Consider the following 14,377-nt stretch of genomic DNA (forward strand, 5'->3'; position numbering starts at 1 on the left):
CTAACTGTACGATAACATGCCACTATCATCTCTATTCTTGTCCGTTTTCTCTTTTCCCTCCTCTCACCCCACAACTGGCCACAGAAGATCCTGCCCCTCCCCAAGTCTGGTTCTGTTTGAGGTCTCTTCCTGTTAAAAGAGATTTCTTCCTCCTCGCTCTTGTAGGGGATCATTTGATTGTTGGTGTAATCTTTCTCATAATTGATGGGGTTCTTATAGTACAAAGCAACTTAAGACAACTATTGTTGTGAAGGGGTAGTGTTAATAGAATAAATACATATCCTATTTCCAGTATACAGAGACTAAATTTGTTTAGACACAGCTTTTTGTCGTTTTGCTTATTTTTTTAATGCATAACAACAGTTCCCAGAACACACTTCTCTAAAGCTATCGGGCTTGTCATGCATGCACTGGCGCAAATCCAGGATGTGAAAACAAAAACGTGTTTCTAGACCCTAGTGACTTATTTTCATATTGCTGATAAATTAAAGTAGTTGTGAGTCTCTTCTGGTAAAACAAACTGTATATTTTTTATTATATAATTTAACTTGATATAATCTTCTAAAATCTGTAAAAAGGCATAGATCAGTCTTTTTTTTCATAACCTCTGACAGAAGTTTAATGCCTGTTGGAACTCCAGTATGAAAATGGCTTAAGTAGAGCTGAAAATCTGACCTTAATATGCGCTCTCTGGTGTGTATGTATGCATTAGCTCATATGACCAAAGCTAAATGAGCCCAGAGCCATCCTTGAAGGTTAGTCAAGTGTGATTACTTGACATGTGTGCATTATTAACTATAAGAGTAAGGAAAAATCCTCTGTCCATTATGTATGCTGACTGAGAAGCATAAAATATGTGCTTTGCCCCATAATACATCACTGTATGTCATCATATTCCACATGTGATCTTTGTACCTTTGCGTGTGTTCTCAGTGACGTCGACGCCAAACTGGATGATGTCGCCGGAGAGGACCTCACAGGGCGGACTCTCCTCCGAGCCACGACTCAACCTCTGGCTGTTGATGAATGTCCCATTGCTGCTTTTAGTGTCTTGCAGGTAGAACTGAAACATGCAAAACAACAGGTCACAACCATGTGAAGAAAACTGACACTTATAAACAAACATGAACAGAAAACTCTAAATTGAAGAAGAGTCGAGTTAAAATAGATCCCCAGATTAAAAGAGAGAAATAAATTATGACAGGAAATATGAAGCTACGGCTCATAATGGCAGAAATTATATTTCACAACCTTTTGGTAGTATGATTTTCATATTGTCAAACAAATATTAAGTATTTATCAGTAATCAAAGCCAATTAAATAGTATATTTTTGGAAAAGAAATGTCTGCATAAACTATTTCCTTGTTTTCACCAGTGGTAGGATTTAACATGTTACCAACTACACCCTCTGGAACCTGGACACTGTTTGCTATTCACCAACAAAAACAACCAATATAAAATAAAAATGCACTACAAATGACCAGGCCTCAAACTGATAAAAACATGTACAATACAAAGCTAAATACTTGGTGTATCCAAAAAACAAAAAGAAACCAAAAACACACACAAAATGATCTGACCCCCGTCCAATGAATTTCACCAGAACATAAAACTGAAACTCTTGACATGAACTCCCCTGGAGCAACGTGGGGTTAGACGGCACCAAAAAAAATATTCTGCTTTGTTTACCTAATTATTCATGTCACCCAACCACAACATAGCCTCACAGTTACAGAGCCACCTGTCACCATCGATGGCTGCAGTCTACCTCCTTGTAATACACAGATTTTACAATGTTGTATTACCATATTTTTTGGACTATAAGGCGCACCGGATTATAGGGCACATTAAGCGAAACAAAACAGTCAGATAAGTCAAAATTTACTCAACCCATTCTTCTTGCTTCCTCCACTTCCGTACCATTGATTCATTAATGTTGAATTCTCTCACAGCTGCTCTATTCTATGTTGTTGCAGTATATTAATGACTAACCTCATAATGTGGATGGATTATCTCAGTTGTTCTCCTGACTGAAGTTTGGTCCGTTTACAGCATCCTGCAATGCGATTGCATTTGTCCCTTACCATTGGGAACCTTCGCGTTAATTTTTATCGTCTAGAAAGAAGTTAGCGTTCATCCTGCAGCTTCACTGTGTTTATGTTATGCTAACATAGATGTGTCGCTAGCGATCACGAAGCACGTCATTACATGCCAGCTAGCCCAACTTCAGTAACCCTACAAAATACACTCCTATTTAGTTTTCTGTCTTCATTTATGTTGGAAGTGGTAGCAGTGCTGTACGTTTTAATTTTTTCAGAAATCATGTTTAGGTGGAAACTAGCGAGCGCCGTGTACCACATAAAATTGGTTCGAGGTCAGTAAGAACAACCAAGATTCATAAATAAGGTGCACCGGATTAAAAGGCGCACTGTTGATTTTTGAGAAAATTAAAGGATTATAAGTGCACCTTATAGTCTGAAAAATATGGTACAAGCACAGCAGCTACCCAGAGATGACCCTGGTGAGGCATAGGTACAAGGTTTTATTTTTCAGGGGAGTAAGAGGAACCCGTCTTGGTTTGTAAATTCCCACTGTAAAACCTCACGATGAGCATTATTTGCCATTCAACATCCTTTTGTTTTAAACCAGAGGTGAAGAGTGAGGGACACTGGATTCTTGTATGTCAATCACAAAGTAGAGGGTAATGGGAACCACAGCCAATAGCATGTTGTGTTTAGTAAGTCTCACGGTACTTTGTGAAATAGTCAGAACACAATTTTCATCAGACCAGATGTCATATCAACTAGAGATAGACCGATCCGACATTACGTATCGGTATCGGTCCGATACTGACCTAAATTACTGGATCGGCTATCGGAGAGAAATAAAAAATGTAATTCGATCCATTAAATATCACAAAAGCACTTCACAAAACTTGCGACATGGCAGAACTCAGCTTATAACTTTAGCACGTCGGAGCAGTATGCGTCACGTGGTACAGCGACTGTGGCGTGCGAGACCTCTCGGTGGTCTGGTTGAGCATTTGGAGCCTCGCTACCAAACCGGAATTTCATCTCTGAGAACGTTATCCCAGAGAGAAGTAAAGCAAGTGTGTAAGTTCATCTCTGAATGTTCATAAAGCATTCCCACGTTAAGCTTATGACTGCCTCTCATTCTCTCCCCCTCCCTCTCCTGCCGCTACTTCAAACACGAAACTAATCAATGATCAGCTGATCGGCTTTTCAGTCGCGAGTCCCGTCTCTCTTGTTTGTTTTTGGCCCACTTTGCATTTTTAAGCTTGATAAGCTGTTGTTAGAATTTATTTAATATTACTTTCTACACCAGGATCCTTTTCTACGTAGCTGACGGCTGGTAACTGTGCAGGGGCGGGTCTAGCAAGGTTTTGGCCAGGGGGGCAGGTAGGGCATTAACAGGGAAAGGGGGGGGCACAAAGAAATACTTTTCTTTCTTATTCTCATTTAAAATGTCTAGCTTTTGATAAATAATTATCTGAATCTTACACCCAAAGTTTTAATCTGATGTAAAATGTATAGAAGTCTATTACTAAATATAGTAACTATTAAGTCTAATATATACCCTAGTAAGCTATAGTACTTTTTCCTTTGGGAAGGTACGATCTGTGCAGTCTGCAATTCTGTTGAAGAAAGATGTTGAATCTATTTAATTATTGTAGAAAAATAATTGATTTCTGTGCAGTTTTTTTTTTTACATTTATTTTTTATTTTACACATGCATTAAATTAAAGTAGATTACGTCGATTAAGCATCACAAGGCAGGGGGGGGGGGGTCCCCTATTTATTTATTTATGTCTGTATGTATGTCTGTATGTATTTATTTATTTTTTAACCTATTAGTTAGGTTGTTTAATATTTCCGCTAAGTACTCTTTAAAATACCAGAATAGGGAGGATGGTGTAGGCTTAAGTTTATTAGATTGATCAGTATTGCTGAACTATGAAATATTTTGGGTGCAGTGTATTTTTTGCATACAGATATAACAGAATAGCTTTATTGTTTTGTTTTTTAAAACTTGAGTATGAACTTATACAAAATGCAGCAAAATATTTAAAAAAAACTGTTTTATTGATTAAAAAAATACACTATATCGGATTCATATCGGTATCGGTAGATATCCAAATTTATGATATCAGTATCGGACATAAAAAAGTGGTATCGTGCCATCTCTAATATCAACCGATTTGCATCCATGCACATTGATTACAGATTTTTTTTGCCCCTGAAGGAGGGATGTTCGATATAACGATATATATTGGATGACGATATAAAAACGTATATCGTTTGTTTTGTGGTGTCGTAAAATAAACTCTTTACAGCAATATTTTTTCATCGTTTTGATGGTCACTGTAGTGGCTATATTAATTTCTTAAAGTTCTCTCTTTCTCTTATATTTAATATAACCACACTACGGACGGACAAGCGCCTGTTTTTACGTGTTGTCGTTAGCAACAATGAGTGTAAAACAAGGTAACAAGTCCGCTTGTTTGTTTTCCACGTAAACCTTTCGCAATAAAGCTCAAGATCCTGCTGAGACTTTTTAAAATAAACTGAATCACCGGAAAGAGTATGCAGAGAGTTTACGGATGAGAAGAAAAACTTCAGGGAAATCGAGTTGCCCGAGATTCACAGAATTTACAGAAAATATTACATTTTTGTGATTTATATCGTTGTCAGGACAATAAATGTCTTATATCGGGATATGAGATTTTTGTCATATCGCACAGCCCTATATCCTGAAGGGCAAAAAAGTTTGGAGGCTCATATCTCATGTCTTTCACAAATCAGAGATGTCATCCTCTGCTGACCATTACAAAAATGTCATACTTTAGACCACACGCCTTATAAATCGTGCAGGTTGACACCCACCAGGCCCACAAACAGACAGACATAGCTACTCTGAAATCACCCAGGGACTCCCGCAGTCCTGTTTCAAAGCTTTAAGATGACTGTTTTCATCATCACCATTTTGGCATTTTATAATCAGATGTCACAAGCGAGGGTTTGTGACAAGCAGAGGTCGATGTTTTGAGAAAATTCAGGCTTCTCCCCGTTATCCATCTTTTATATACAGTCTATATACACAGAGAACACCCATGATGGTAAACCATAAACAAGAAGCCAAAATCATGTTCGTTCATATGATTCAGGAAACCCATGCAGAATATCTTGATTGATATCAGACAGGAAACAACCAGTCAAAACAAAACACAAATTAGAGCAAACACAGATATTAACAGCTAAAATTGAAACACAAACGAGCACACACAGATAAAGGTAACACAGACACAGCAAAAATTACACACACACACACACACACACACACACACACACACACACACACACACACACAGATAACGATCTGATCTGGATGCCCGGGGCCTTTTTGCCTGTTGTTCCAGGAGTTTCATTCATCAGCTTTCAGCTCTCCGTCATGACTTGAAACGCTCTGTCCTACCAGAGAGAGAGGAAGGAGGGACTGAAGGAGGAAACAGCAAAAAACAAGCCACGGAGAGAGAGAGAGGCTGAGGCTGACTGGCTCACTTCGCTGTTTATCCCACTGCAGTGTGCAACGAAAAGCTAGCAATTCACACCTCATGATAGCTATACACTAACACACACACACACACACACACACACACACACACACACAGAGTTACCTCCTGTCCCCATGGTAACCTGGAGATGGGGAGGGAGGGACCTAACTATAGAGCTTTTCACCCAGCAACACCGCACACACACACACACTATGCGTCACATATGGCTCTCGCAGACTTACATTCTCACGCACATACACAGAGAAACCATGACATCATCCACCTGTGAGCTGCAGACAGCGAGTTCAGTCTGCTGACTGTGACGCCTGATTTCTCATAGAGCACCTGAGACGTGGACTTGTTTCACAACATATATTACGACATGTCACACAACCAGGAAGTAACAATAAAGCAGAGCACAGAAGCAGCAGACATGGTGAGTAAAACGGTGCCAAAGTCATATACACAGAGCACAGCAGGGATAAAAAGAAAATCGCAGCAAGAGTTTCATGAAGAAAAAAAATATGCCAAAAAAAGTTTTATATCAATATAAAATGCCACAATCCCACATGTGGGAAGTGGCGGGTAAAGTGAGGAACGTAGAACTGCTTTTGGCTCCTCCTTTATTCACAAGGGGTTGCACTTCGATCTGCACTTGCGTAGACTGATTTTTTACACTCTTTGGCCCTCAGAAGATAACACTATCAGTTGTTTGTGTCTTGTTCTCAAACCAGGAACCTTTTGTGTACAAGGCAAATGTGTTAAACACTACACCACAGAGCCACTATACTAATGCCACTATGTTAAAAATCTAAATCTGCAAAATAATTATGTCACTAAATCTTTGAAATAAATCTTAGTAAACCTTTGTCCCCCCTTTACATCCATGTATCTATGGGGGTCATCTGGTCACGAACCAGGATGCTCAGATGTGCACCGTGTTGCTGATCTATTAAAGGTTGTTTTTGTTGTTGTTTTTAAACAATCCTAAAATGAATCATTCACCATTTGTGTGTCAACCAGCTCCAGCTTCACATTATACTGTCACAGCGCCATTTTTACTCCTTCAGTCTTTTTCTTGAAAATAACACAAGAGGTTACTTGGGCTGAATGTTGTAATACTATGTATTCACTTGCACACTCCTAAGTAGTGTCTACTTTGAGTCTTTCTTTGATTAAATTTGGTATTCAAATTTAGGAAGTACTGGGATCAAATTTCTGATATCGTCATGCATCTACCCAGAAGTAATCAAAGCAGTCTGTGAGGCATCAGCCACACTGGCCATCATCCATTTCACTGTCCTGAAAACTTTCCATAATGACTAATAAGTGGCTAACTATTAACAAATGCGTGAGTGAATGAGCCATTAGTTTATTACCAGGTCACTGAGAGGAGAAAACAGACCAGCTGGCTGTTTTAAGGCTGAATTTAAGTTTGTTGATTGGACATTTTATCTGATTTAACATTCTGAAATGAAGACACAACAAAGAAGATTCCAGAGTGACGCACTGTGGATATGAGCTGAGATTTCTTCCATGCATACCAGTATGAGAGAAGGAATTCTTTCCCAGTTTAATCAGTCTGCAAACTCAAATACCACAGAGCAGGATGAGCTACTGTCTTTTCAACTACAGTTCTGCAATCTCTTCTAAAGGGTCAAGAAACTCAAGTAGAAAATGAAAATAATGTTTGTCAAATATAATATTTGTTTAATAACATGCAGGTATATATGTTTGTGTTGTATAGAGTTGTCCACCTGCTTTGTTGGGATTTCTTGGAAAAAATAGCCATGTGTTGCGTTTTGTTGTTTGTTTAAATTTTGACAGTGCTGGTCCACAATCACCAAAAAAAGTAATTTAAAAAAAGTAATAAAAAAGTAATAATGAACATTTAAAAAGATTGATTACTAGAACAGTTTCTTCCCCCCCCCCCCCAAATCTGCACATCATCATCATATGAATGAAGCACTTTTTAAACCAGAAGCTGGACCACCAGCATTCCTGCAATACCTCCACCCACCATCAGAGCACTTCTCAGGAAAACACTGCATCCCTTTATCCTTCTATGTCTGTTCTCTCTCCATGTCCCTTTTCATCCATTAGTAGTGCCAGCTAAACAAACATCATGCTACTCCGTTTGGATTTTACTTTGCTCTTAGCTTCCAAAAACAGTACACACCATCAGCTGGCAGCTAGCCCTGCAGGCACAACAACCACTTAACCAGTCAGCAGGTCAACGCATGACACCAGTTTGTATCAACACTACAGACAGATTTAAAGAAAGTAGCAGTCACCTGATGGATAAACCCTCCCAGAATCACTCGCAGGAGTCACCCTGACTCCTGGAACAACTAAAAATAATTCCACCTTAGAGCAGGACATCCAATATTGGGATTTAATGCAAACAAGATCCAAGGTCTATGAAAATATGTATACTAACAAATAATTAGATGACCTAATCTAGTCAATACCTTAAGAAAAAATAGCAAAGATAAACCCAGACACCAAATAATAGTATTCAAGAGAAATTCCAGTGTAAATTCTTCAGTTTCCAAATCAACTAGAACATGCACATATTTGTTTCATCACTAGCACTGCAGCTCCCATACAAACAGATAAAGCGGATTATTCCTTCATTAGCAAAATATGACAAAGTACTTTTACAAAAAGCAGCACCAAACATCCATCACTGCAGGAGTCTTGGGCCAGTCAAGACACATTTCACTCTCTAGGAGGCTTGATAAACAAGTTCTTGAAATGTCAGTGCCAGTCATAAAACAGAAGCAAGGTGACTCTACCACATGCAAAAAAACTCATACAGGGTTTAAAGTGGGCCTGTTATGCTATGTTATTTCTCAAATGCTCAAATTAAACATGGCCAAAGTATCAAATAATAAAGTCAGGGTATTTACAAGTATTCCCTGTGAGCCATCAGTTACTTTAAATTTATCTAAGCCAGAGACACAATGAGAGCAATCAGTGGACAACTCTACATCAGCAAAGATGGTAGTAAAAGTTCCAGGTGAAAAGTTAAAATTTTAAGCTTTTATTAAAATCAGACTTGACTAGTAATGTTATCAATTGCATACAATTGTTTTATGTTCCAGTAGCAAAAATTTAATTTACATAGCTGGTAGGATGGCTGTCAAACAGAGGTATTATTGCACAGCCAAAGGTGTCAAACATTGTTTTGAAAAATATTGGCGCAAAGATATTTTAAAACATGTAGTAAAATAAAAAACAAAAGTGAATTAGGAGATGAAATCACATATTAGAGAGCTGTGCTATAAGGTTAGATGTTAGCTATCAATCTGATGCTCAACACAGAAAGCACTGATGAGTTACAGTGGGGCAAAAAAGTATTTAGTCAGCCACCGATTGTGCAAGTTCCCCCACTTAAAATGATGACAGAGGTCAGTAATTTGCACCAGAGGTACACTTCAACTGTGAGAGACAGAATGTGAAAAATAAATCCATGAATTCACATGGTAGGATTTGTAAAGAATTTATTCGTAAATTAGGGTGGAAAATAAGTATTTGGTCACCTCAAACAAGGAAAATCTCTGGCTCTCACAGACCTGTAACGTCTTCTGTAAGAAGCTTTTCTGTCCCCCACTCGTTACCTGTATGAATGGCACCTGTTTGAACTCATCATCTGCATAAAAGACACCTGTCCACAGCCTCAAACAGTCAGACTCCAAACTCCGCCATGGCCAAGACCAAAGAGCTTTCGAAGGACACCAGGAAAAGTATTGTAGACCTGCACCAGACTGGGAAGAGTGAATCTACAATAGGCAAGCAGCTTGGTGTGAAAAAATCAACTGTGGGAGCAATCATCAGAAAATGGAAGACATACAAGACCACTGATAATCTCCCTCGATCTGGGGCTCCACGCAAGATCTCATCCCGTGGGGTCAAAATGATCATGAGAACGGTGAGCAAAGATCCCAGAACCACACGGGGGGACCTGGTGAATGACCTGCAGAGAGCTGGGACCAAAGTAACAAAGGTCACCATCAGTAACACACTACAACGGCAGGGAATCAAATCCCGCAGTGCCAGACGTGTTCCGCTGCTGAAGCCAGTGCATGTCCAGGCCCGTCTGAAGTTTGCCAGAGAGCACATGGATGATACAGCAGAGGATTGGGAGAATGTCATGTGGTCAGATGAAACCAAAGTAGAACTTTTTGGTATAAACTCAACTCGTCGTGTTTGGAGGAAGAAGAATACTGAGTTGCATCCCAAGAACACCATACCTACTGTGAAGCATGGGGGTGGAAACATCATGCTATGGGGCTGTTTTTCTGCCAAGGGGACAGGACGACTGATCCGTGTTAAGGACAGAATGAATGGGGCCATGTATCGTGAGATTTTGAGCCAAAACCTCCTTCCATCAGTGAGAACTTTGAAGATGAAACGAGGCTGGGTCTTCCAACATGACAATGATCCAAAACACACCGCCCGGGCAACAAAGGAGTGGCTCCGTAAGAAGCATTTAAAAGTCCTGGAGTGGCCTAGCCAGTCTCCAGACCTCAACCCCATAGAAAATCTGTGGCGGGAGTTGAAAGTCCGTGTTGCTCGGCGACAGCCCCCAAACATCACTGCTCTTGAGAAGATCTGCATGGAGGAATGGGCCAAAATACCAGCTACTGTGTGTGCAAACCTGGTAAAGACCTATAGTAAACGTTTGACCTCTGTTATTGCCAACAAAGGTTATGTTACAAAGTATTGAGTTGTATTTTGTTATTGACCAAATACTTATTTTCCACCCTGATTTATGAATAAATTCTTTACAAATCCTATCATGTGGATTCATGGATTGTTTTTTCACATTCTGTCTCTCACAGTTGAAGTGTACCTCTGGTGCAAATTACTGAACTCTGTCATCATTTTAGGTGGGGGAACTTGCACAGTCGGTGGCTGGCTAAATACTTTTTTGCCCCACTGTACATGTAGCTGACCAGCCAGCAATGCCTCTCTCTCTCTGTCACTTTTCCCCACCCATCTACCCTAATACTGCTAGCCCAAGTTCAGAGGAGGACTGCAGCTTTGAGATGAGTGATAGTGGTGCAGCAGTGCTTGCACTACAAAACCAGGCTCAGATAGAGGCTTGCTGCACCTTCCTTCATATGGAGGGAAAGGGGGCACGACTGTTGTTTACATTCAACAGTTTCCTATAGGCTGACTACTTCTTGTTGGTCCTGGTTTAGGATATTGAGAGATCTGTGCTTTAATTCAGACATCTGTAACAGCATTATTTAGATTATTTAGATTAAAGTGTACGTTTTTAAGGCACATACACAACTGTGCTACCGTGCAAATTAATTATGTTTGAGAAAGGCAAGGAAGTGCATACTCTGCATGTGAGTGTGTAGTCTGGGCTTTAACTGTCTATGAGCACAGAAGCCCCGCCTACAAATGAATGAATGAATGAATGAATGAAGTAACCATCGTTTTATTTATTTGTTTTAAACACACACATCTTTGTTCTCTACAAGTTCCACGTTGACAGTGATACGTTTTTTTGGCACTGATCTGAAGTCATAGTACTCTGACATTCTTGATATAGAGTCAGAGCCAAGATTTACTTAAACGCTTTTTAAACAGCACTATGTATCTGACATTGTAAGCTGTAATCTGAAACACCTGATTATATTTAAATATTTTTAAAAAGTCCTTGTTGAAAAAAAGTGTTTGATAATCTTAAATTATTGATAAGATATGAGTTATAGATTAGCTGGCAGGATACAAGTCTTAAAACTGATGTGATGCAATCAAATGGAGAGAAGATATGTCACCGTGTTTGTGTACTACAGCAGCATCAACGCCACACTGAGGTGTACCTCAGTAATACTAGTTGGCTAGACCCATGGCAGACCAGACAAGCATTCATTGGCGTCATCTGAATAATTGGTTATCAGTCACATTTGTAAGTCTACTTTAAAAAGACTTTAGGTCCAATCCTGAAACAAACCGTGGCTGAACTATGGAGCTCGTTTCACTTAACAACAACAACAACAACGACAACGACAACTTCTCGAGGTTATTGCAGCAAAGTTTTTATTGTAGCCTTTTCCAACAGTCTGATCCAGGATTTTTTTATTTTTTTATTTTTTATAATTATCTCTTTTATTGGGACAGCTGTTGAACATAACAGTAGTTTGCCTTTTTACACTTTCTTTGCTGTCACATTTTAACTTATAATTGAAAAATAAAGAAGACAGAAAAAGAAGAGAAAAGAAAAGAAGAAGAAAGAAAGAAAAAACTAGGTTTAGGAGGCAGCAGGGCAGGTAGGTTTACGTAGTACTCAGGGTTGTAACATCATACACAAAATCACACCTCATATGCTTAACATAGTCTGTCCATTTAGACCATATTCCGTAGAAGGTATCCCTCTGAAGTTTAAGAGAAAATGACACTTTTTCCCCATGGTATAGATCTCTTGTACAGAATGTATCCAGTCTTCTATCGTTGGTGGTTCAGGCTTAAGCCATCTTCTCGTAAGAGGCTTTTTACTTGCGGCCAGAAGGATATACAGGAGTCTTCTGTCATTGGAATTCAGTTTATCCACTGGTGCATTGCACAAAAATATGGTCTCAAAAGTTGAAGGAAAAACAAATGAAAAAACATTTTGTAAATGATCATGGATTAGAGACCAATACTGGCGAATAACTTTACAGCGTTAGCGCCGTTAGCGCCGTCTCCCCCACATCTCCAACATTTATCACCAATTCCTCGATATCTTTGTTGAGCAGGGGTAATGAAAAATCTCATAATGCTTTTCCAGCAAAATTCACGCCAAACGTTAGACCCAGTGGTAGCCCACTGTATCTTGCATGCGTGAGCGCAACACTTCTCTGTAATTGTCAAATTACCCTCCTTTTCCCACTTCGCTTTAATATACAGAGTGCTGTCGTTTTTACACCGCCGGATGCTGTTATATAATTTAGAAATAATTTTACTTTGCACAGGATTTTTTATTAATACATTTATTAGTACTGTATGGAAAAAAAAATACAACAAAAATTGGCCAAGTAGCCAATTTGCTTCATCTGAGAATCAACCAGTGGAAATGCCATCGATGGCCCAAAAAGGCTGGCAGCTGGGCAGTCAATTCGATGCCACACTTCTTCTTTTTTTCTTTTTTTTTAAACTTAAAAAAATGGTTCTGTTGAACCCTGTGAAGTTTTCTCTCTCTTATGTTCAAGATTTCTTAGCTCCAAGCCCAACTCCATCAACTCAGTTTCACTTGTGATGGCAGCGCACCCAAGTATGACTTCGACAGGAATTTAGCAGAGGACTATGAAGACTAAATTCATCTTTCGCCAATAAGAACCCCTGAACACAAACCTAGATCTGCCAATAGCTGTTCTTTGGATCTGCTCAGGACATAACTTGTTCAAACTCTAAAAAACTATTTTAAGTAACTTTCACATGATATTTGCCAACTTCCACATGAGCAAAGTCAGCCATTCAAGTTTTATACACATTTAGTACACAGATGGCAGTAGCATGTTCTGCCATCGCTTCTTTGGCGTTTAATGAGCGATTTGTACCCAAAGTCAAATACTTTTTTCTCCCTCAGCATGGAGCTGACATGTAAACCCAACATTCACAGGTTTATAGAGCATGTTTCAAAGAAAGGCTGCAGATGGAGAGAGAGAGAAAGCAGGAGAGCCAGCTGACTGGAGACTGGACTCCTGCCACCATTTCCATAAGAGGCCGTTTGCTGCTGCTGCTGGCAAACAAAAAGAGTGTTTTATCGGCGTGCTCATTTCTGCAATAGTGTCTGCCTTACCTTCAAAGGTGAATCTTAGTGCACAAATGTTTTGCTATAGACTTCACTGTCTTTAACAGTTAACATTACCTCCTTAATTAAGTTACACATTTTTCCATACTGAATATAAATTTAAGACAATAAAGAAACAAAAAAAAGTGCCAGAGGCTTTCTAGTTTCCTCTCCTTAAAGTGTGAGGATTTGACTTTTTTCTTTTTGGGGCATTTTTTAGACTTTATTGGACTGGGACAGTACAGAGCAGACAGGAAACTAAGAAAAGAGCAAAGAGGAACAACATGTAGGAATCAAGCCCAGGATTCCTGCAGCCTTTTGTGATATGGATCTCCAGCTCAACCAAGTGAGCTATAGTGGCATCCCATTTTTGCTTATTTGTTTTTTGTTTGTTACACTTAGGAAACCTTTCCATTTTTGACCTAATATATTAAGATAGTATTCTTCAAAAAGAAGATCTCCTTCAAGGAAGCTGGTGGGAATCATTTGTAACTAGAGCTGGGCGATAGAACGATAACGATATGTATCGCGATATAACTTTTACTCGATAGAGAAATTAAGCTATCGCGATAGACCTCGCCGCTCTTGTCCTCTTAAAAAAAAAAAAAAAAAAAAAAAAAAAGGTCAGCCAATCCAAATTAAGTAGCGCAGAGCCGAACCAATCACAGCCGCAGCGTCACGTCGTGTGACTTGTTACGTACAGAACAAGTGCCAAGCCGCACGTGTGTTTGTTTGGAAAGCAGCCAGCGGGTAATGGAGCCAGCGCGTAATGGAGGAAATGAGTGTGCCGACTAGAAAAATCAACCGAGCGTGACCGAAGAGAAAACAGATGATGGTTCCAATGCCGGAGAGATTGTCGAACGGAAGAGCCATAGAAGTTCCGTAGTGTGAAGGTATTTCGGCTATTTCAAGTCTGACAAAAAACAGAGTAGCGTGCACTGTAAATTGTGCCGAAAGCAAGTCTGGAAATACAATAAACTGGAGCATGCGTCACACTGTGCGCCACGTTATTGTT

General features: G+C 39.4%; 1 protein-coding gene across 7 annotated transcripts in view; it reads right to left on the reverse strand.

The window, feature by feature from the left end:
- The window catches only part of slmapa (sarcolemma associated protein a), an 80,990-nt gene that overhangs the window by 51,465 nt on the left and 15,148 nt on the right, over positions 1 to 14,377 (reverse strand). For all 7 annotated transcript variants that reach the window (XM_026167378.1, XM_026167376.1, XM_026167374.1 and 4 more), the window contains exon 2: positions 916 to 1,063. In XM_026167378.1, coding sequence (XP_026023163.1) covers positions 916 to 1,063 — 148 coding nt within the window. The remainder of the gene's footprint in view (positions 1 to 915; positions 1,064 to 14,377) is intronic.

The sequence above is a fragment of the Astatotilapia calliptera genome, chromosome 5 (genome assembly GCF_900246225.1).
Source record: "Astatotilapia calliptera chromosome 5, fAstCal1.2, whole genome shotgun sequence".
Lineage (NCBI taxonomy): Eukaryota > Metazoa > Chordata > Actinopteri > Cichliformes > Cichlidae > Astatotilapia > Astatotilapia calliptera.